At 36.4% G+C, this 25,685-nt stretch overlaps 1 protein-coding gene across 5 annotated transcripts in view; it reads right to left on the bottom strand.

Annotated features, from left to right (window-relative positions):
- Positions 1-25,685, bottom strand: part of Ptprk (protein tyrosine phosphatase receptor type K) — a 499,167-nt gene that overhangs the window by 16,989 nt on the left and 456,493 nt on the right. The window contains exons 14-21 of one of the 5 annotated variants that reach the window (XM_028766407.1): positions 23,387-23,522; positions 15,056-15,216; positions 12,860-12,895; positions 8,510-8,694; positions 6,572-6,659; positions 5,562-5,638; positions 2,157-2,193; positions 704-801 (exon numbers count right to left, since the gene is read on the bottom strand). In XM_028766407.1, the coding sequence (XP_028622240.1) occupies positions 704-801; positions 2,157-2,193; positions 5,562-5,638; positions 6,572-6,659; positions 8,510-8,694; positions 12,860-12,895; positions 15,056-15,216; positions 23,387-23,522 (818 nt within the window). Of the gene's footprint in view, positions 1-703; positions 802-2,156; positions 2,194-5,561; positions 5,639-6,571; positions 6,660-8,509; positions 8,695-9,138; positions 10,042-12,859; positions 12,896-15,055; positions 15,217-23,386; positions 23,526-25,685 lie in introns of those variants that run through there. The other 4 variants (XM_028766405.1, XM_028766409.1, XM_028766408.1 and 1 more) reach the window with 4 other exon arrangements.

Raw genomic sequence — 25,685 nt, 5'->3', positions numbered from 1 at the left:
GTCAAGACAACTTCATTACAACGATAAATTTAGTTCACGATTCAAACACAGCTGAGAAAATGTCACACAATGAACAGACTGTGCACTTTGAAAAAATGTTAATTCTAATAGATCAGTTATATTTCAGTATAGAATTTAAGCTTATCTTAGTTTCTTCCAAGCATTTCCTCATAGGTAATCCAATCAAGTGGCCTGCCCTACACATATGCATATACAAGCAATAACACCTGGACTCTGTGGGTTGTATAAACATGTAGCAATCATAAGTAAAGAAAAGAGTATGAATTTGGGGACAAGGTGCAGGGAAAGAACTGGAGAAGAAAGGGGAGCAGTCATGTATAAAGCTCTCCTAAATTATTATTTTTTAATTAAAGATCATCTTATTGTTCAATGAGAAATCAAATATTTCTCAGTCATTGAAAGTTCATTTAGGTGCATTCAATCAATCTGTTCTGTCGATGAAATATTCTTAAACTACTGGATGATCTTCTCCAACGGAGTTGATTATTGTTTTCAAGACTACTCATATATGTTTACTCATATATGTAAGTAAATAAACAAACAAACAAATAAATAAGTAAATATAGTTTTCTCTTACCCAGATTACTGTTTTCAAGAATACTCATATATGTAAGTGTATGAATGAATGAATGAATGAATGAATAAATAAATACATTAATAAATAAATAAAGCTTTCTCTTACCCGGCCAACTTCCACTAAATTAGTGACCATCACAATACAGGCAGACTGCTCTTGCCACACCATCCTCCAAAAATCATATACGGTTTCATGAACTGGGCCTATAAACAAATTATTTTTCATCTTATGTTATCAGAGACATTTTATAGGTAATAAAAAGTTTGAAGCACATAAACACTAGTGTGCGTGAGACAAGCTAAGCAAGGTAAAACTTCCTACTACCGCTAGAACCACTTCATGTCAGTTCATACTGGAATATATGCTACACACACACACAAAAATCATAGACATGTACCAATTTTTTTCTTCAATTTGTCTTCTAGATATAGCAGTTCATTAAGAGGGTATCATATTTTCTAAGGTGTTTATTCCTGTCTCTATGGTACTCCACTGTACTTGTACATATATGTGGAAAACAGAACTCTCAGGACACTGTGAGAAGAGTGACAGACATCACCAATTAACCAAATGTCCAGCATTTATAAATAGTGCATGATTAAAAGTAAATGAAGTAATGTCCTTACTTATCATTATTATTCTACATTATTACCTAACTGCAAAGGCATGTGCTGGCTATCATCCATGTAGAACCACTGGTGTATGCTTCAATGCAGCATTGTATATTTCTAACAGTAAAGAATACTCATTAAACCCAGTTAACTAAAATGAAAGGTGAAATACTGATAAAATGACCTCTGTTAAAAGAGCAAATGTCAGGAAATAGATTTAGGTCCCTGGTAGCCTATGCCTAGCAAGGACATGGCCCTGGGCTCTGTGTTCAATACCAAAGAAGGAAAAGACAAAAGCAAAGCAATACAAAACCAAAAACTGAATAAAAGAGTAGCCATGTCTCTTTACTTTCCTCTTACTTTAAGTAGTCATACACATTCTGTGGGTGGCCAGGAGACATTCTGAGGAGATTACAGATTTGTTTGTTTGTTTGGACACTTTCATTTCCTAGTGCACCATGATCAACCTTCTTTGCTTTCTTTCCCATAGGAATAGACTTGACTACATTCCCTCGGGCCTATGTTTTGTTTCAGTTCACAATTTGTCATACATTGCTGGATGACAGTACAGTATCTCGTAATCACTATGGGTCTTATTGCTTTTCAAGCTGACAGAATTGACTACAAGATGACAGCAGCCCAAGGTAGGAAGCGTGCTCACTCCTTGTTCATCAAATAAAGTAATGCTTTTCCCAGCACTACTGTTCAGTGTACTGAGATACCTGATCATCAAAGATCAAATCACAAAAACAATCAGAGGATTTTAATTTAAAAGAGAATCAAGATTAAGTTTTCCTAGGTTTTGTACAAGTGTTTGTACTACACAAATGAGTAAGAGCCATGTTTTTTAAAAGACAAAATTACAAAAGAAATCCCTACTAGATAATAATACTTATAATATTTAACATAAATAAATATAAATTTAGTATTTGAGAGACAAAATTTACCTTGAGTTGCTATGTAGTGGCTTGGTCTCTGGTAGCCCTAAAGTAGGAAAGCAAATTGTTTATCATTTTACATTGGTATCAGAAATAAATAAATGAAGGCATAAAAAGGGGAAGAAAACCACCTCTCAAGATTAGGTTATAATTAAAAGACCAGAACTGAGTAGTGAACACAGGGTCCACTTCTCAAACCTATGTTATGTGAAGAGTAAACAGGCAAGGCTCAAGTATTTTAAAAGCTCTGATTAGAATTTATATCAGATAATTGAATTTTGTTTGCTGAAGACTAACCCCAGAGATTTAGTTTAGTTTCACTAAGGTGTTTATGCCTTCATGTAAATTTTACATCACTCATTCCTGGTTAAAGTCTATGAAAAAACATCACCTCTTATTGCATCATCCAAAAGTACAACACACCGCATTACAAACGGACAACGACATATTAGAACCAGAAAAAAGAAAAGTAAAGTGAAAAGGAACACAACATTCCGATGTTAGAGCTGGACAATGCATGCATGCTCAAATCAAAGTCCTGGTGAAATTGATTCTTAGTCGTTTTGGGTAATATTTCGGTTCTATAACATGTTCAGGAATCTGCAGGAACTATTTTGTGTGTGCTGATAAGATGAAATTTACACACACGAAACTTTACACACATATATAGGGAAAAAGTTTTCAAAACTGCACGTTTTCTTCAACAACAATTTTAGTGGTATTCAGTGTACAAAAGCTGTTTATAGACATTTAATATTATTTCAATGAATTCTTCCTGATAAAGATCGATCTGCTTATTGTCTGCTCTCAATGGCCAACGTGTCACAGGTGGGTTAAAAAATATATTGATGGCATGATAGGGTTAAGTAGGATTTAGTGATATCTGTTAAGATTTGTCCATATTTGGTATGGACAGCTCAGTACACAGACAGTACATATGGAACATGGGGGCGGGGAATAGTCTGTGACCAGGGAAGGAATACAGTGTGCATCATTCCTCTGTAAATACAAAAATGATCGCTCCTTTTTTTTGCCTTGAGACTGGATGTTCCTAGCCTTGGCTGGCCTGGAACTTTCTACATATCAGCATAGCATTCTGGTACCACACTCACAGAGATCCATCTACAACTGACTACGAGGTGTCGTAATGAAAGGTTTGCACTGGCACACTCAGTTGGTTTTGATTTCTTGGTAAGTCACCATAATCCGGAAATGTTTCATGGAATCGTGTTTCAAAGTTTCATAAGCACTTCAATTTTCTGTTTTAAATGAGATATCTATGACCTACAGAGATGTATCTTGTGTATAATATACAAACAAGAAAAGAAAATTATAAGATTGTACTGTATTTAGCTAAAATATACTGGGATGGTTACAGAGTTGTATAACAGATTTTATTTAGAATAAAGTCCTGCCCAGTGAACCATAAAATAGTATAATAGCAAGGCTCCAGCCTGTATCTGTTATGGCAGAAAACTCAGGTTAAACTAAGAGCTAGGAAAAATTACAAAGTTGTAAGAGAATTGTTGATGTCTTTTGTGCTACAGAAAAACTAGTTTAGTATTTTTCATGACATGTCTGACAAAACTTAAAGTTTTATGAAAATAAACTCTGATGAAAAATTAACCAATACATTTATATGCTATTCTTACTACATTAAATCAATTAGTTATAATTATTAAAATAACTGTAAGGCACAAAGATCATAGCTGTGATAAATTGTTTCCTATTTGCAGAAATTAGAACAGGTAGGGGTTCCTACTGCATCTCTATATGAACACTGACAGTATATGCTGTAACTCTGTATTACACTTTCGACTTAAGAATATACATGCTGTGATTCAATTCACTCAGAACTTGGGTTTTTAATTATTAAGAGCTCAAGTTTGGCAAGTGTTAACTACGTGTTAGACACTGTACTAGAGGAACTACGTGCATTTCCCCAACAAAGTGATAAGGCTAAAACTATCATCACTTCACTGTGCAGATGAGGGAACTGAGGCACACAGAGAGAAAGCAACATTCTTAAGATCTGATCCCAGGGTCTTTTTTGTTATTTGTTTTTTATCGTATTTTAGGTATATTTGTCTGAATATATGTATGTGTAGCACATGAATGTTTGGTACCTAAGGAGTTCAGTAGAGAGCATAAAATACTCTATAACTGGAGTAATGGAGAGTTGTAAACTCAATGTGGGTGCTGGGATCTGTACCAGGGTCATTTGCAAGAGTAACAAATGTAGCTGATGCATCTCTAAACCTTCTAGTATAAATTTCAAACAGGCAATAGAACCAAAGAGCCTGTCTTTACATAAAATACAATATATTGCCCCTTTGGCAATAATTGTATTTGATAATTACCTTCCCTTACATAAAGCATTGCCATGTCCATATCTATAACCAAAATTTAACACAACAAAATGTGATGAAAACAGACTTTATTGGTATGATCCGATATATATGTGTGATATATATATGCTTAAAATATGATATAGAATTTTTTGCATGACGAATTTTACAACTTTACAAGCCAATATCACACACCACAAAATAGTCTCCCTACTTATTGTATTTATTTGTGCTTTTGAGATAGGGTTTTATTTAGCCCAGGCTGGCCTTGAAATTCACTCTGTACTCCAGGATGCCTTTCCACTTCTGATTAGCCTGCCTCCACCTCCCAATGGCTGGGATTATAGGCATGCACCACCATGCCTGGTTTATGCAGTATTTGGGATTTGAACTCAAGGCTTCCTGTATACTCAGCAAGCACTTTACCCACTGAGCTACATTCCTGGCCCCATTCTCATCTTTTAACATAAAAAGTGAATATAAAAAATAAAATTTCAAAACCACTAATGCACATCATACTATCCAGCTTCTCACATATGCTTAGGGAAGGGAAGAAGAAAAGCCAGAGACAGAAATCATCAACAAATGAAATTCAAATGCATAATAATAAATTGTTGAAGGCAAAAGCAGCCCCGTCTTTCTACACAAGAAGAGGGGAGGAGGTAAGATAGTTCTTTACGCACGTAAAATAATTACAAAATAAAACGAAACAAAAATATATTGTATGAGACTAATTAGGTGACACATGCAGAAACAACTAGACTAAGCATTAGTAGTAACTGCGATTAAGGGTATTTATAGTAAATATTCATCAGAGGGTGCTGTTATGGACATATAGTGGTACTTACATCCCTGTACAGCCAAATCTACAGCCCAAACCAAAGTCAGGTGCGAAAGAAAGCACAACAGTGTCAGTAAGTACTAGGATGTAGAACAAGGAAAAGTGTACAGTTTGTTCTTTACTTTAAAGGTAGTAATCAAGTCATAGGTAACAACAAGCATCGAGTTCATAGCTGTGAGCTGATAAACTGGGCATACTGCGGAAAGACACCGTGAGGACACTTACATCGATGTAGTTGGCATTAATGTAATCTGAAGAAGGATCGTCCTCCACGGGTTGCAGGATGACTCTGGAGTGATCATCTGAAAGGTTTAAACAATCACATGCAAGTTATTTGAGTTCCTCAGTCCTGAGACAGTCAGTGGCAAAGACTTAAGGACAAAGTTGGTCTTTATAATCCACACTCTCAAAGCTCTGCGTTATTATTTCATCATTCATCTGGGCTAAATGCAAGAACTACATGGAGCTCACTACTTATTCCAGCTATAGCTCTGAATCCAGGTTCCCCAGCTTGCCTTTCACATCAGGAAGTTTGCGGGTGGCGCCACAATGTCTGGATGGCTCTTCATTTGGAACACAGATTTTATAGCCACAGAACTAGACTGTGAATTTTGAACCTGTTCTTCACTCCTTGAGACAGGGGTATTGTAGATAGTTTAGAATGATTTCAATTCAGAGTGGGCTGGTTTAAGGAAATCAGCAGATAATTACAAGTTAGGTCACCCGCTCTCCTTGCTACTCCCAAGCTGGGTCTGGGTCTAGTCATGACTTGATATTTTGCATGCACTCTTCATATAGGTATCATCTGAATGGAACTTCTGAGTGATTAATGGCCTGTAGAATCTGGAGTTCAGTCTCTGCCTCCAGGTAATGTGTAAGGGCATGTGGAACAAATACCTCTCAGCAACCTTGAGTATGACCCACAGGAGTGTTATACTAATTCATAATTGAAAACAAAACTTTGGCATTACCCTAATATTCTTTAACATTAACTAATAACCTCCCATGTATTTTAGCCAAAATTTAAAACAGCAAGTTTTTAAAGGGAAGTGTGAGAGTGAATTTATTGAGGGCGATGGCAATTTCAGAGTCAGCTAACATTGTTTTTAATATTCAACACATCACTTAACAGACAGCCATGTTACCTCTAGGATTCCCTAACGGCAAACCCCTGGAAGTGGTAACTCACTGTTCAGGGTTGTACATGTAATGTTTACAAGTGTCAAGAACCTTACATGCTATGATGTTTCCGTATCGGTTCTTTGCTCTATTCTGATCTTTCTTAGCCACATCCCAAGAGGCTGACTGGCCTTCAAAGAAGCTCTGGGAAAAAGAAAAAAAGAAGAGAGTTGACAAGCACATCTAACTTAATTGTGTTTCAAAACAATTTTTATCTGCTCTGAAAATTCAAACAGTGGAAGTCACATTTGGGGGGGGCGGCAGGGCTGTCTGTGGCTGTGAGCACACTGTTTCTCAGACCTCAAGCCTGGTTTGTGGGTGCAAGTTTGTTCATCTTAAGTTGGGCTGATCTCAGGTGAAAGCCCAGCAGTAATTTTAGAGAAAAAGAGAGCCTTGAAAATACTTCAGTTTTAAAGTAGCTATAATTTTGTGAGTTACAAGTAGGAAAACTCTTTTTCAAAACTGTCTAAATGATAATACATTAAAACTTAGAAAAACTACAATTAATGGCTATCTTCCAAATGTGTGTTCATCAGCTTTTATGAGGAAAAAACCCACTTTGTTCCCATAATTCTTTTTTTTTATTAAATAATTTATTTTTTCTCAAATTGTAATTCATTCACACCGGGGTTATAAACTCAGAAAGGCAGGATGTGGGGAAGTGAATGACACTGGAGTGTGGGTGTTCAGGGGGAATACAGATATCTTCAGAACTGGGTATCAGCTGGTTCCCATAATTCTTTAGTCATGTGTGATCTGTTATTTTTTTTCTCTTTGAAGGCCATGAACATGGGGTCTTTTCTGGGAATGGGCTTACAAACGTTCGCCGTCTCCAAGAACCTATGGACAGATGGGCTCACTGGTTGGTTCAATCATGCAGCAATTCAAAATATGGGTAAAGATCTCTTTTTTGTAGAAAAACTTAAACTTTGCTCAACACAGAAAGTAGGGTCTTCAAAGAACCAATGTTCTTTGAAGCAGAGTGCACAGGAATACACATGAAACGAGCAAACAGAAACTGCTATGGCAGGATATTCTAATTCCCAGCCCTTATTTTAGGCACTTCAGCAAATATCGAAAGGCAACGTTCAAAATCTCAAGATAATTTTTCTCACCCCAAATAAGGTATCCAAGTGGCCCATGTATGAAATGTGAACCTTTTAGGTCTTTCCATGAAGTTGAATGTGTTTTGATTGCTCTTTGGAATAAAAGACACTTGGTGTCTTCCACTTTAAGTGTGTCCCTATGTTTCTGTGTGCACACACTTTACTGAGTGTATGAGTATAAACTGGCTTCAGTGTTCCACACTGAGATTTAGAAGCAAGAAAGAGTTTGCAAAAGGAACTTTTTCTTTTTGCTATTTCTTGGAATGGGATTCAAGTCATTTTCTTTGTAAGGTAAAAATCTTGGTATTATGGTCTGAGTAGGAATATAAAATATACTGGGAGAAGAAATTTACCACATTTAATTTTTTTCCCCTTTGGATGCTGTATACTTGATTTGTGGTGTTCAGTTTTTCTTCCTTGCCATCCACAGCCAGCAGTTCACAAGATTGAGGGAAGAGTGGGAAGCAGAACATTTAACTTAGTATCACCATTAGAGGGCTTGCAAGTAAGGAGAGAGAGAAACACCTAGAACTTAAGTCAACTGGTGATAGCATCCCTAACACACTGCAAAGGAGCTCTGGGAATCCTGTTCTTGACTTTCGAATAGGGGACTGTGGAAAGACCTAGTACAGTATTTTTGATATCACACTGAAATACCTCAGAATCCATTCTCAAAACTCTTACACTGAATGTAACCCCAAATGCACTTCTGAGAAGGGCTTGTCTTCATTTCCCCGCTTTCCCATACATACACATGACGGCCTCCTCAACACTAGACTAGAGAGGTGGTAAAGTATCCCATTTTTGTGATGTTAAAGGGGAGAAAATGCTATATCCCACTGAGTATCAAGTTAAAAGTAAAATTCAATACAATGTTAAAGCTTTCACCTCATATTCCTCTTTGAACCCATAGCTGTCTGATGTCTTCATGAGGTTAATGTGCTGCAGTAAGTCGGCCACCCTGATGGCTGGGTGCAGCTGTCCTGTCTGGTAAGGGGACTCTGTCCCTTCGCAGAGGTATCGAGGAACATCTAGGAGACGACTAGACTCTGCTGTGGCACTGTGGTTCTCATCTGGCGGATTTGATATTCCAGAACATTAAAAGAGAGATAAAGTTATCTTGTTTAATGTATAGCCATGCAAAGAAGACTTTTGATCTTTCTAGTCATAGAAGGAAGGAAAAGAAAGGCCGGCCAAGAAGGGTAGGGTAGGGACTGGAACAGCAATCCTCTTAAAGACAAAACCTTTCACTTTTGCTCAGGGGTTAAAGGCTAGAACGTATGTGTCTATCAGCAAGTCAACAGATTCTGGGAGAGACAGGAAGACACTGGATTCATTTAGCTGAGTTGCCTTGGATTTTAGCATTTGGAGTCACAGCAGCATAGGCTGGAGCCAGAGGACCAAGCTGCCAACTGAAAAAATGTTTTCACCACTGATCAGGTTGGATAAACTCTTTCACACTTACACTCCAACCTCCCTCAGAGACAGTTTACACAGCAGCCCCATCACAGCAGGGATGCTCATCTCCATACCTTCCCCCTCCTTTGTTTCTCAATACAACATACCCTGGACTGCAGACACAGAATCTCACCCCCACCCCTTCGGTCCTCCAGGAGGCTTCACATGCGCTTTCCCTTGGGTTCTTGTTACTATTTAATATTGTTTTAACTACCGGTACACTTGGACTTGTCTGTCTGCTATATGAGAAGAACCAAGGGTATTGGAGATAAATGTGGATACCTCCCTTGAATCCCCAGCCCCTCCCCAACACGGTTTTACAAGGTTCCCTCTTATGTTTCTAAGACACCCAGAATCCCTGAATGCTACTTTCTTTGCCTTGTGTTTTAACTATTTATTTATTTATTTATTTATTTATTTATTTATTTATGAGACAGACTCATGTATCAGAAATTCAGTAAATATTTCAATGAGTGAGTGAATTAGTTAAAATTCTACAGAATCCTTCACCTCCCCCATTTAAGTATAGATCCCATCCCCATGGTTTTAGTTCAAATTGGAAAGACATTTTCAACTCTCTTTCTGTCATAAAAATGAAGAAAGAACCAAGAACGTCTTGCCTATGAAGAACAAACAGCATTTTAATGACCAAAGAACTAAGCATTACAATGAGAAACATGCTTATATTTATCACATTTAAACTTACCATTAAAAAAAAAAAACAAACGTTGGAGGGGTGTTACTGTGAAAAGCATAATACTGTCACACTCATTAACAGAAAGGAACGTACACTTTTAGGGGAACTTGCGTTTGAAATGATAATGCTTACTGCAGAGAATGATATTTAATTAACAGTGAACCATATTTCAAGTGCTGGTACATCTGCCTGATCTATCGCCAACTCTACAAATAGGATATGGCAAAAAATGAACTGTTGTCCCCATGATAAACACTTTTTCTTCCTGGAGAGGGGAAAAAAAAAAAGACCCTACAATCAGATTTGTATGTCTCCATAATTCAGCTTGATTGCATTTATCTTTACCCTCTCTTATTAAACTGAACTTTTTTTTTGCATTCATGTCTAAAAATATCACACACTGAAGGGGGAAATTAAAAAAAAACCCAAAAACCAACAACAAAAAAAGCCAAACAAAAGCAACAACAGAAAATAACAGAAAAAAAGAAAAGTCCTTGGTGGGGTCTGCTAAGACTTAACCACTCAAGAGAATTACTGACTTTTAGTCCAATTTCACCCCCACCCCTACACACAAACATTGCTAGTAAAGATGTTTCATTAGAACTCCCTCTGCTTTCTATGAGACAGGTTAACTGACCTATCGTCACTAAAATATTACAATCAATAGACTGGCAAAAGGAATATAAACATCTCCCCGTAAGATTAAATTCAGAAACAACTGGTTTAGGCTCTACCACAGGAAATACAACTGAAGAGGAGAGATCGGAGGAACCTAGGCTGAAGAGTAAGGTAGCCAGGGCAGGCCTAGACAGAGCTCATCTTGAATCTGCTGAAACAGCAGAAGCTTTACAATTGTAAGAGGCTCAGAAACAGAGATTTGACCCACATTGCACATCGTACAAATGACTATCCTAGTATGAAAAAGCAAAGGCTCTGTGTGGCGTTTTGCTTTAATACAGTGATATAAAAGGCAGTAAGGTCTTTTGAATAATCACATATGAATTATTAATCTCAATACATTTCCACCTCATTAAACTACCTAATAATGCAACTGCCAGCAAGGGTGCCTGTGCTCATCATTATCCTTATTATACATCGAAGAATAGTAACTTTGACTATGTCTAGATTGTAAGGTTTCTAGAGTTCTCTGTAATATACTTACCGGTTATAGGGACTTAAGCCCAATGAAGCAGTAAAAACACAAAAGATAAAAATATGAATCAATATGAAAAATTTCCAAGCCTTTCAGAATCTTCAGGTAGATATAGATACAAAGCAATGTTTGAAATAATTCTAAAAATTGCTGTATAAATGCAAAGTGAATGGATGAAAGACAATCCTCAATGTCACGCTTCTAAGAAGGATGGGAAAATGGAACATATTCATCTGGTGTCTAACGGGACCAATAGGAGCTTTCACAGAAAGCCAGCAATTTTTAAACCAACCACACACGTGCAGTTTCAAAGTGAAGAAAATGTGTGATGACAATGTGTTACTACGTCACTCATATGCTGGCTCTACCACTCCGTAAACATGAGCACTCCTTTTCATTTGAAGTATCGTAAGAATTGTTTGGCCTTCATAGCTTGTAAAGCCCACATGCACTGTCTCCTTTTCTCTTTACATACAGCTCTGTGGAGGGAAAGCACGGCAGGAGGTGCTACACTTCTCAGCAGTGGAAGACTGAACCTGCACGGTAGTTTTCTGAACTCATTGTAAGTCTATACATTCTATACACACTGAGATTGGAACCAAACTTTACATGACTGTGGGAAAATTACCATGATGGATTTTAACATGTAGCCAAACCAGTCTCCTACAGAGTGTTTATTATTTTAATTAATGTGAAATCTACTTATTAATGAGATACTGACATCACTCTACAGTTCTCAAGAGAAGATGGCCTATATGGCGGCATTTGATACCTCTCCTGTGATCACCATGCATGGCTCTTCCCTATATAATCAGGTCAACTGTCCTAAAAAATGTCTTAGCCAGGGCAGTTAGAGTTAGATTCTATTGAAACATTTATTATTTTTGCAGGCTCTACAATTATAATTCAAATGCATTGTTTTAGTGCAGTAGAGTATACATTACTTTAATGGATTAGATGCAAAATTCCCAGATATTTTGTAATGCATTTTTAAACTGAATAACTACATAGCAAAGAGATGCCTAAACCAAGCTTCCTTGTTCATAAGAAATAGTAAGCATAAATACCAAATACAACATTGGGTAATATTAAAGGCATGTTTGTTGATAATCTGGATTTGGGGGTAAGTAGGATCACCAGAGTGTTACTGATGAAGAACCCGTGGACGTACGATGGATGCTGGCCAAAATGATTGGTGGAAAATTTGTCAGAAAATACGAAGCAACTTTAAACGAAACTCATTGTGTTCTGAAATATATGCTTAAAAATTAATGCAGTTTTACAACAGAAAAGGCCAGAATCATCACAAGTAATAGCTGTTTTTCTTAGAGATGACCCAAGTAAACTCAGTTTTAAGTTCTTGCAAAAATTATACTATGTATCATAATGTGATGTTATGTAACGTGATGTCATGTCATGTCTATCCCAAACCCCTGGCATAAAGACTCTAGCAACCTCCCCTGCATTAGCAAACAGTTAAAAAGGCAAAATAAAAGGAAATGGACTGAGTCCTCCTGTTCGTCTACTAATGCACCTTTTGTTGCTGGAAAGTTAGAGGGGCTTAGAGAATCCCTTAGCTAAAGCTTATTTTCCCACATTAGCTAGTTGCTCAGACAGCCCTGGCCTTCGAGAATCTGGATTCGTTTCACATTAGCCACCCATTAGGGACAATTCTGCTTCAAGTCCAATACAAGTAGAAGCTGATGTGTTGTTCTAAAGCAGGTGCCTTCCATTTAAATCTACCGGACCTATCTATATTGAAACAAGGTTGCTGTCTGTTTAGACTATGGGACTCTATCTGAAATAGCAAGACACTTACCAAAAGCCAAATCATTACTATGTGGACAAGATACAACCTATGCAAGGAGTTGTGACGCATGCGAAACAATAAAATAAAATACAAACTGGTGGTAAGTATTTCAGGCCTCACCTAACACAGCCGTCGGCACAAGTGGATCATTGGGCACTGTAGGGAAAACAGAGCTTATGAAGGAATGCTTAGCTCTAAATTCTATTTTTCTTTATAATTATTATACCTTTATAATAATTTTTATAGTTGACTTGTATTTTTTTAAAAAATACAATGACACAACTTGCTTTGATTTCTGTACTTTGCAAAGCGAACACTCTCTTTCCTAGTAGGGTTACTTAAAACATCACAAGAGTTGTATCTATAATTTTAGTTCATGCGTCTGTTCAATCTAAAAAGCCAGATTATTCAGCTTGACTTTACAAATATGATAAAATTAGGGGAAAAGGAACCATGCATTTTAGATCTATCAAGCATAAGGTACTTACAGAAATATAGATCTTATATTCATTCTAATTCATTTTTCCCTAGCTAACTGTGGGGAATGGCTTTCTCTAAGTTCATAAGTGATATTTACAGTTACACTTTCATAGTTGTTGTCAGTCAGGTCCTGATATGGGCAATAAACAGAAAGGTCCATGGAACAGAAATACATCCAGACCAATTAAATACGGAATCAAGTACTTGAAGAGGTGATACACTCATATTTTAAGCAAACTTTCTTTCAACAGTCATAGAATTTAGACTTTTATGCCATTCTGTGTTGTTCAATCTTAATAGTGAAAAAAAATAGGCTAGATACTCCTTAAAATGATTAAAGCTGAATTCCAAAATAACTAGCAGTATGTCTAACTTCATTTAGAATGGATATACACCAGGAAAATGGAAGCCTGCATTCAAAGCCAACAATTACTGAAATTTTTCATCAAGCTAAAGGTTTCAAAAAAAATCCCCTTTGTAAAATGACATAGACTTATAACCTAAAATTTTTGTATAAACTTACCGTTACCTTTGTTTATAATTTGCATAGAAATATGAATTCTTTTATTTACCTCTTATCCTCTTAAATGCATGTATACCAAATTAGAATCAGACCTGTTACAAAAATTTCTTGTAAATGAAATGCTAATTACAAGCTTGATTTGTCCATCTCTAGCATCAATTTTACTGGAAGATTTGAAGAAATTAATTAGGTACATAAACTTAAATTTAAATAAACACAAAACTTTGAAAGAGAATAATTTTCATAGGCTATTCAACTTATGCAATTATTCAAACCCTCTGTGTTTAAGCAGAACTTCAATGGATACATTTTAAAAGCACTTTCTTCATAGGTCAACATTAGTAATTCTGGAAGAATCTATTTACAGGGTAGGGGGTGGGGGGTTGGAGGATAGGTAAAAGAATGCAAATGTTATCGCATTAATTTTTACAAGCCAGTCAATACAGCTCAACTTTTATATTTCATATTCTACACTTAGAAACTTAAAGATCAATCTTTCATGTAGTTACAACTTTTTCTTGTGTGTACGGTATATGAGTATATGCATGTCGTCATGTGTGAGCACATATGTGTGTGTGTGTGTGTAGGTCCAAAGAACTGATATTATATGGCTTCTTCAATTTCTCTTCTATTAATAATGCATTGAGATGAGTTCTCTTCGTAACCTGGAGCTCGCCAATCCCAGCAATTATTGATACTCAGCTTGCTCTGGGACCCCCTCCTGAACACCAACCAAGTGGTAGGATTCAGGTACCTGCACACCTACCTGGCCTTGATAAGGGTTCTGGTGTTGTGAGCTCCAGTTTTCAGGCCTGTCTGGTAAGTTCTTTGTCCATGAACTTACCTCCCCATCTCTGATTAACTTTTTGGTACTGGAGTTCTTTGAGATTAATACTAGATTTCTTTAATGGAATAATTACTTATGCCATTAATACCAAGAAAGAATTATTACATTCCTTACCTCAAATGAAAACCTATCTTTTACGTAGAAAGCATATAAATAACATACACAAATTTTATGTAGACAATGTCATTTTAACATATTCAATGACACATGCTGTCTGAATGGCTCTATGTTCTGAATGTTTCTTATGGTTTCATAGCAAAATCTCTAGTTTGAAGTTAAACTAAGCCCTATACTAAAACTGAACACATGTCTTTATGTAAATTCTGTAATGACATCAATTGTGTTTTACTCTCCCTAACTGCTTCTTCTCTAACTTTGTCTTTGATTATTCAAAAGTTATTGTGTAAAATTAAATACACTTAATAAGCTTCAAAAGCATTAACTAAAATTTTAATGAATAACTTACATCTTGGACTGAAGTTATGTTGGTCCATGAAGGTGAGGGAAAGGGGGTCTTCTGCATGCAGGGTACTCTGATCAGCATAACTCCGGTCCATAGCATTCACCATGTGGGTCATCTCTTGACGTGTGTTCCCCATTGCATCCTTGCGCTTCTTAGCAAGCTTGCTGCCAAAGCAAATACAAAGGGGAGGCCTGAGTGTGAGCCCTGACGGACAGCTGACACCACCAATATAGCAGCTCAAGTGAGCCCGAGGACAAAGTTACAGACACAGATTAGAAAACCTAAGAATTGTTCCTAATTTCAGGAGTTAAGATAACACGCAAACCATTACGTTGGCTCGTTGTTGTAGCATGACCTTATGTGTGAGCTTCTCAATATTCACATTGTCAAACCAAGAGTCTCACCATTTCTTCTATTTAGGTCTGGGTTCAGCGGGAAAGAGAGCAGGATGAAATGAGAATACTGGGTGATGGATATGATCATAGTACATTATGTATATATGAGTCTATCAAAAAATAAAAAATAAATCATTTCCATAAAAAACGTTTCAACAAGAGTATAAACATACACTTCTAAAGAAAAGTTAATTCCAGATGACTTATTTAAAACTTTAAAAATTTAAGTTCCAGGCTTCCTCTTGAATGAGACTGCCTTTGATCAACGTTTAGATGGTCTTACTAACAACATGACTGAACTTTGCTTTATCAGAGCTGCCAACTAAAACAAGGAAAAGGGCCATTCTCTCCTCTGCTGTTCCTCAGTAAAATCCCCAAACACACAGAGCACAGACACATGGAGCAGGGTATTCACAGTATTAATCAAAACTAATCCAAAGTCCTTTAAAATCAACCCTGGCCAGATGTGTCTCAAACACTCACAAAGAGATGGAACTGAACCATATGCTGTGTAAGAAAAATACTGAGAAAATTGGAAAATGCTACATAGAAGTGTAATGTCAATTATCGTCTTGGAGGACTGACATGGTCAAACCCTAATATGTATTTTAGACTTCTCATGCATACTAGACACTACAGAAATGTCTGTAGCAGCAGCAGAATTATTTAAGGTTATAGAAGCTAGAGTTACCATTTCAAATGATACAATTATTGACTCCTTTGTCTCCCACATCAAAACAAAGCAAAACAAAACCCCCAACAACCCACAGTTTTTGTTTCTCTGTGTTGTTCATGAACATGTAAAATCTACTAAAGCTATGTAAAGTAGTTAACTCACACTCACCAGGCAACTTCTTTACAGAGACACTGTAAACCACTGTCCAGTATAAACTGTAATATTCACTTTATGGTAGCAGTCAATGCTGCCTTGGAAATATTCCCTAGTTGTTAAGAATGCCATTTCTTACTCAGTGGTAAGACATTCTCTTCTGGTCCCCATTACTGTCTATACTAAGCATACCACAAATACTACAAAGGTTCATTGAATAGATGGAGTTTATATCCACAAGTTTTTCCTTTTAAAGTACTTTACACAGTCCAAGAGTTGTTCTAGATTATTTTCCTCTGAGAACTGTCGTAGTTGACAACAGGGGCACACAACCAAAATATAGGACACAAAAACTAAATTTCCATCCCAACTGAATAAAGCAGGCATAAACCATGCTTTGGTGATGGATACTTATTATTCAGATAGAAGGAATAGCAGGTATTAGTAATATTAAAAACAAGGACAAAAGAATATTACTATCCACCATCACCGGCACCACCAGAACTATCACTAGATGGTCACTACAATTAACACCATCACTCATTAACAACATTTGCTTCACACATTGAAAGTACTACCAACTTTTCATTCCAGGTCAAGAGAAAAGTCTGTAGAAATATAAAGATCTCGACAGAGACATGAGACATCATGCAGAGAGGCAAGAACAGTTTGAGAAAATGAGGAGCAGTTTGAGGGCAACTTGTTCTAAGAACTCCTGGCACTTGATACAAATGTTGAAAATGATTTGAATTTTGGAAATAACAGCAATGTTTCAGAATGGGTATATTAGTTTTCATTATGATTTTTAGGTGTTTTTATTATATTAAATGTGTGTGTGTGTGTGTGTGTGTACATGAGCATACATATGAGCACAGGTTCCTGTGAAAGCCAGAGGTATCTGATGCCCATAGAGCTGGAGTTATGGGCACAGTTGTAAGCTGCCTGACATCGTGTTGTGAACTAAACTGAAGTCCTCTGCAAGAGTAAAATGTGTTCTTTAACTGCTGGGCCATCTCTCCGGCTCCTGGTTTAATTTTCTAAAACCTTAGCAACTTATTTACTTGATATTGGGAGCAATGATACCCCTTTTATAATTAAATGGACATAAGAAAAATAGTAATGTTAGTAACTGTTCAATAATTTCATCTTCTAAAGACAATATTTGACCATAAACACCACCAGATCACATGTAGACAACAGATACTCACATTCCAAACTTCCTGCAAGCTCCCCATCACAAAAGATTTTTTCCCCTTAAGCCTGCAATATGCTTTAGTCTCTAATACTTGACTAGTGTCTATTCACTGTGACTCCAAACAAACCTCCTTGGGAAAGCTTACTATGGCTGATCCAAGCACAATGTAATTCAGGTGATTTCTGTAGTAACAATGCAGGCACTCAAAAAATACTTGTTGAAGAAATAAATTGTGCCTGCTATATATGTGGCCCTTTCCATTGGTTAACTCAATTAATTCTCAGATCAATCCACTGGAAACTGCTTAAGGATTCTCATCTTATAGATGAGTTCATCGAAGCTTAGGGGAGTTAAATAACTTGCCCAAGGTTGCTTATTTAATAAGCAATGAAGAATGATCTCATTCCATAGCTACAGCTATTACATAATACCCAGTTGTTTACACTGTGTTTATTGCCACATTAGGAAGTCTACTACAATGTTTAAACACTGTTTGCTAAGTATTAGAAAAGAACACAAATACAGCATAGATATGCGGTCAATTATACATCTTGAAGCAGCAGAGAAATGCTTGACAAATAAGTTCTAGCCCCATGTAGTGGTACTCAATTCTAATTCCAGGCCTCAGAAGTAGCCTCAGCTTAGTCAGAAACATTCAAGGCCTTCCTGAACTGGGATTCATAGCAAGACGTTGTCTCAAAAACAAACTAATAAAACTTGCAATCTTTCTCCAAATCTTTGTTTCTTAGGCAAGGTTGGTTTATTCCTTTAAAAGTGTGAGAAATTGATTTGAATGAAACAGTATAATTTTAAATATGGCTTCAAAATAATGTTAAAAATTTTAAAATGGGCAAATGCAGCCAATGGAAATGACAACTTTAAATTTAGAGTATTTATGAATGAATATATGTTTTTCATGAATGGGTAAAGTTTTAAAAAACGATTTTTCAAGAACTAAAACAAAAATATTCAAGCAAGGACTTTTCAGATTCATCAACTTAGATAATAAGCAAACTATGTTGGAATATAACCTTTGTGAGTAGCTGCAAAGTCAGGCAGGCACACCCAGATGGTCCCTTACACCTCCATCCTCACCACAACCCTGTGAGATAGGCTTTCACTGAGGGTACTGTGAAACACAATGAGTTAACACCAGTGCTAAATAAGTGTTTTCATTTTTTAAAAAGTTACTATAACAGAATACTAATGAAAATAAGATCAAATACGTTTTTTTTTCCATTTGAGTTCCATTCTATTCCTACCTCTATAAAAGAAACCAATTGTGATTAGTATCCCTAGGAGTGTTTAAGTAGCTTTTGAAAGTGTATATCTCTGTCACATTTTTATCTAGTTAGGATTTAAAGTACCAGTAGCTCTATGTGTCAATCACAGCAACAGTATAATCTGCTATGATGTCAAGAAGAGCTATGTTAACTGTGCACCAAAAAAAAAAAGAAAAAAAAGAAAGAAAAAGAAAAAAAAAAAGGAATCCCATTCTCATACAGATACATTAACAGTTAGTGGTAGGCTTATTGACTAAATACATTTTGATTCTAGTGTGCCCCACGCTTTGTCTTCCCCTGAGCAATGAGCACACATAATGCACACTTCAGGACAGTTAGGCAATTCATTTTTCAAGCACTTGAGTTTGACAGATGTGCAAATGACTTTCATTATCAAAGCAGCCAACAGCATAAACTTCTGCAGGTGGATGTATGGGTGGGCCATAAAGGGGAAAAGTACTCCATCATTGTACGAAATGGTACAGTTAATTACCATTGGCTTCATCAAACATGATTTAACAAGTGTAATATGATTCATCACAATAAGCTAAGAGCACTGTTATTTTACACCTGCTTGTTTTAGCAGATTGTACGAAGCCAAATGTTTGTAATATTTAAAACGTTGGCAGCGCCGTGTTGAAGTGATTGACTCATAAAATTTTGTTGTAAAGCTGGCTGAATAGTGATATAGACACAGCAGGCTGTATGCCTCACACACTGTTAATTTCAGTCCTTGACCCTTGCACAGTCCTATTACCTTGGACTGAATGGGTGACAATCTTGGAATCTAATGAAGTCAATTGAAGATGACTTAGGAAATTGAATGGCCAGTGTTCTCCATGCTGATCTAAATGACTGCCCATACCTTAGTCATGGGTGGATTTGAAACTGCAGAGTGACGACATCGTGATTCCTTAGTTGGTTCACACGTTTTGTTTCTGACTTGTTTCATAAAGTCTCTATTTAAACTGTAGTAAACAAATTCATTTTCCCCATTCTACAAAAGGCTTTTAATGTTTCTGCCCTACTACATTACCCTTTCATCAATTTATTTTGATAAGACCATATTAGCGGTTTTATTGGCTAGCAAGGAGAGTTCTAAGTTATGACCCTTTTGAATAACTGGGAAAATGTGTAAAGTGATGTTATACACGTGCAGGCCTGATCTGGTTTGCATCCTTCAAGGGCAGTCTGGATGCTGCACAAATATCTCACTGAGGTCATTTTTGTCAAATGTAATACAGTATCTATACATATTCTAGAGGAGGAAGTTCAAACCACATTTATTACTAGATGTACAAATATACTGCTAAGACGGTACAGACTTGACATAGGCAAATAAGTGATGTTCTTAGCTGTAGGATAAAGCTACTCATGGAAAAATTGCAATTAAAAATTAAAAGTAGCTGAACATACAGAAACACAATATCCCTTTTAAAAAAGATTATCAAAAGAGATAATACTCTCTAGTTTTAGCATCCAGGAAAATATAATTTTTTTAAAGACCACCAAACAGACAACATTGTTTCTGTGGGCTTTTTGAAAAGGGATATTGCATTTGGACACATGTAAAGTTGTAATGACCCATTTTCTACTTACAGGTAGTAGGAGTAAGAATAGTAGCTCCTCCTGGGAAGCAGATCACAGACAGTGGGAAAGAGAAGCAATGGTGAATGAGAAGCATGACTCCATCACATCCAAGAGAGCAGAAAAATGTGCGTTAAAAAGAAAACGAAACAAAATGAAATCTGGCTTCTTAGGCTCTGCATTGTACGTTGCCCATGCGTTGTTAGCGTTCTTTTGCCATGCAATTAAACAGACAAATATGCAGCAAAAAATAAAATTTGTAATACGGAATTAGGAAAAAATAAAAAAAAACAAACCAGTAACATGCTGACATTTCTTATATTGCCAGAGAACTGAAAAGTTAAATGGATTGTGTGTTTTTCAACATGCAGTTAAAGCGTTCTGTCACCCATTGCCTTCTAAATGTCATGACAGATGGAACAGCTGTGTATAGAATGTGCATACTAAATATAGCAGTTTATTTTAAATACAAAACATAAAATTATGATATTAATGTGTGCCAAGTAACACCTTTATGTTTTACACATTGGGTGTATCTTAACGGTACACGATATATACACGTTATGTGAATACAGATACTCTATGCTACATATACATGAAGGTATTTCCACAGTAGATGCATGTGACCGTGGTATACACAAACATTTACTGTATTGAAACATGATTTCAAGTTGAGGTTGGAAGTTGAAATGTATTCATGCTATGCATTTAAAACATAAACAACTAGTGAAAAAATAGAATATATTTGGAAATAATTCAACAGCGATTAAACTGAAAAAAAATGACATTGTGTTCTGAAAAGTGCAATATTCCTTTCATAGCCCAAGAACTTACTTTCTATATAATCTCAGCTGTAAAGTTGTATTTGGTTGAATTCTAAGCTATTCTTTTGCAACCCAAAGACACGGAACTATTTTCTTTTTCTTTTTTATTGGATGTTTTATTTACATTTCCTATGTGAATGGAACTATTTCCAATGAGGTAAGTATCCCAACATAGATTATTCCCAATGAGAGATAGTCTAAAAAAAACTTTACACTTTCTTGTGAAAATGCAGATCGTGAGAAGGTAAAGGTTTCCGTTTCCATTACTGTTATGAATTTCTATAGTCATAGGAAACTACAGAATAACAAAGAACCTTAAGCTAAACTCTGTCACACCCTGGACTTCTATGTACTTTGATGGAAGTATAATAAATTACTCTTGATTAACTCACACAGGGTGTGTGTGTTTGTGTGTGCATGCGCACGCTCATGCACAAGTGACACACCACCTGAGGGTAGAAGCCTTTACAAAAGTAGTCCAGGCATGATTTACTCCAGAAGGTGGCAGACACCTCATCTAGTCTAAAAGATAATGCTCTTCCCCAGTCATGTAGGTGCTGCTGAGGGAGCTGAAAGCTCAGGAGATTTTCTATCCTGTAACACTTAAATGTGAAACACTGAACGGAGGATTGTTGATCTGATCATCGACAATGTAAACCAGAAGGAGAATCAGTGAAGGTGTGCGATTTTAGAGAGCTGCTGGAGACTGTTACCTCCCTCCCCATCCTTGCTTAAGTAACTGGCTTTGCAACTTGAAGGACCTTAGTGTTCACTTGGCATTCCTAGTACAAATCCATCAAAAAAGGAGTAAGTCTTCATATAAAGAACAACTACAACTAGGTTTAATTTCACTCTGAGGAGGACACAGTCAGAAGTCATTCTCATGCATCCAATCGGAAGTGACACTCCTCTTAAGGACGAAGCAGTGCTAAATTTGCTCTCTAAGCTATTTGGCTTTTCACCCTCCAAATACAAATCTAGATTAAACAGAGATGTAAGGTCTGAAGGTTCTATACCTTGATTTTGTGGATCTTTATTGGAAACCTACTGTTTCTAAAACACTTAAATCTTGGCTCGCCTAGGATGTGTTGTGTTACCAATCCTAGAGGTAGTAGACAACAGCAAAGAGAAAGCACTGTTTGGGAAAAGCACATATGTAGCTAATTGAACACAAAACACTATGGTGCATACCTAATGTTTCTAATGCAGATGTGTCTTCTCCAACATATATATCTCCAGGGACAATTGTAAAGAGGCAATATATTAAAAATAGATGCTCATGGCACTGTGATTAACATATGAGTCTTATCCATAATGCTAATGTTTTATTTTTAAGTAGAAAGCAAGAAAAATTAGACACTATGAAGTTCACATAACATAAGCAACATTATTATACAATCAGAACTATTATAAAATCGGAATCACCTGTACACATAAAGCTCTCAGAATGCACTCTACATGTAAAAATTGTTTTCTTTTTTTCTAAAGTGCTGCCAAATTATAGCATTATCTAAAATTCATGATTGGAATAATTGAAGTGCCACACTAGTTTCGAAGACAATGACTTACAGATTCTGACAACTTATAAAATGATCAAGTAGCTCAAAGTCTAAAAATGTGTATATCTAAAATGCTTCTGAGCAAGGGTATACTTTTATCCTCAGAATACAAAAATTAAATTCCAAGAAGTCATAATATCTTCATAGAAGAACATCAGGAGATGGTGACATTGGCTGATATAGTATAAAAGAAAGGTTCAATTTAACCATTTAACTCTTCTTTTTTTTTTTAAAAAAAAAGTTAGTCAGTGAGTATGTAATATATAATGTCATTAAACAATATTTTTAATTGAAGCAATAAATGCATGTCTCATATGCAACCTATGTTTTAAAAAATTAATTAAAAATAGAAATAATTCTCACTTTGGTCCAAGTACCGTAACTGAATGCCATCAATTTTATTATGCTTAATAATAGTAACACTTAAAATAAGATGAATTTCCCATGTATCTCTGAAATTCAAGAAATTTACAGTTTTACATTAGACAAATGTTTACCAAAGTCTATGCTTACATCCTTGAACAAACTACAAATAGCTAAATCAGACTTTACTTAAAAATCCCAAATAAGAAGCTGAGCTGCAGGCACTCTTATCAAAACTTGTTAAAGAGCTTGCAGGGAAAACATGAAAATCAGTGGCACAGGACAGTATCAGACCTTACCTCTTTTTCACAATTACTATGACAACCAGGAGGAGGAGGATGAACACTAAGATGCCAGCACTGATGCCTGCGATTTTCACCACTCTGTCTGTTTGCTTCGCTGGATCTGGGATCACTTCTGGTTCTTCTGTTGCTGCTGCTAAAGGAACCAGAGAAATAGGTGACTGGAAGCCTCTTCATGCACAGGAAGAATCAAAGCCAAAGAAGAACAAGTTTGGATAGCAATAACCTGAAAACGTACATGCAGAAATGATATAAAGCATGAGCGATTCAGGGCCAAGTTAAGGTAATTTTTTTTTTTTTTTTTTGGTTTTTTGAGAGAGGGTTTCTCTGTGTAGCCCTGGCTGTCCTGGAACTCACTCTGTAGACCAGGCTGGCCTCGAACTCAGAAAACCGCCTGCCTCTGCCTCCCAAGTGCTGGGATTAAAGGCGTGTGCCACCACTGCCCGGCAGGTAAAAATTTTTATGTTTAATTTTGTTTTGCTATTCTGTTTTAACATAAGGAATGAGGGAAACCACAGAAATTATTATTAAAGGGAATGGTAGGCTATTTTTCTTCAAAAGCCTTAAAAAAGTCAGAACAAGATCTTTAGAACTACTATATTGGGAAGAGATGGAGTCAAATATAAGCTTCCATTTTTCACTTCATTTTTAAAAAACACTTCTTAACTGGTGGCCATGTCGCTGCCTGTAATTCCAGGACTCAGGAGTCTGATAAGAGGGCTTAGGAGCTTCGGGCTAGTACGAATTAGTGTATAATCTACTATAGAAGTTAAAATAAACTGTTTAGCAGAAGGAAAAAAAAACATAAGGAAATACACCCAGGACTATTTCACATTTTCTCACTAGATGATAAACGTGGAAAATGACTGTAAGAAGATTATTTTTCTTGATTCTTTACAGTCCCTCACTTCTTTTTCTTTCTCAAAATCATGCTCAGCCCTCACACATGTCTACAATTAAAATAGAAAACTTTAATCAATCCGTAGGCCCTGGAAGCCTCGGAAGACATTTTCCTTTTACCTCCTTTACCTTGAAACTGGAAAGAAACTATTATTATCTGTACTTTACAGATACAAAGCCCCCAAGGCTTAGAGAATTAAGGATAGATTATGAATCGCTCAAGGGCAGACACAGAATCTAATACATCTTCCATCTCCTAACACAGCTCTCTCAGTTGCCAGGTTTGTAGCCCCCACTGCTTGAGAATATGCACCACAGAGGCCAGAGAGTTTTATGGATGAAGCATACTGGAAAACAGTTTTCAATCGCCCATCACAGTACCTTGTACTTAGAGTTTAGAGATCCTGGCTGAACAAACATGCTACAGCCAACATCTGCACAGAGCTGTATATCTCCAGGACAACATGTCTATTCTCTTTAGAAAGTTATCCATCTAAGGATTGCTGTTATCCATCAAAGGATTGCTGTTCTAATCCTTTCTTTTTAAAGTTCTTTCATTTGGCTTCTTTTGCTCCAGCACCCATGTTCTCTGTATCTTAATGCCTCCTTTAATTTTTTTTTTTTTTTGCACCAGAAAGTTGCTGGCATGAGGTCAACATAATTTTTCAAATTAAAATGATGATGATGGTGATGGTGGTGGTGGTGGTGGTGGTGGTGGTGGTGATGGAAGCATATCTCCCACTAATATTATTTCAATGTCTTTTTTTTTTACTTTAAATTTAAACAGAAAATGAGCTTTTGAAAAAGTACTAGTTACATTTGTTAAATAGTTCACCAAACTATTTTTGTTTGACTTGCACAGAATAAAATTTCCCAATGGCTTAATCACTGTTACTCAAAAGCAGAGACTATAAGTCAACAGCTTGCTGTTTTTCTAGTAAGTGTGGGAAGTTTGCTGGGCTGTGGTGTGGCCTTTCCCAGCATTACAACTATAGAGAACTTCCTTAATTAGGACTAAGCTAAGAGCGTACTACATGGCCAACTATCTAATTGTTTGCAATTTATCCAAACCTGCATTTCTTCCTCTTCTTGAGCAGTTTGATGAATGTATACATACTCATGGTATAAGCATAAATGCCTAAAACAGGTGGAATGTATTCCTAGGTTGAATGCAAAAATCTAAAACCAAAATGCTTATTGTTTGTAGTTATCAAACTTGATTGGTTTACATAGACACACTTTCACAAAGGAATTTTAAAAAGTGACTTAAAAGTCTCCTGAGAGAAATATTCATCTATGAGATAATTTCTATAGTTGGCTCACTAAAGTCTCTAATCTGTTGCTTTACTACACACACACACACACACACACACACACACACACACACACACACACA

The sequence above is a fragment of the Grammomys surdaster genome, unplaced genomic scaffold (assembly GCF_004785775.1).
Source record: "Grammomys surdaster isolate TR1022 unplaced genomic scaffold, NIH_TR_1.0 168, whole genome shotgun sequence".
Classification (NCBI taxonomy): Eukaryota; Metazoa; Chordata; class Mammalia; order Rodentia; family Muridae; genus Grammomys; species Grammomys surdaster.
Note: the sequence above shows the minus strand (reverse complement) of the source record. Positions and strands in the feature narration are given on the sequence as shown.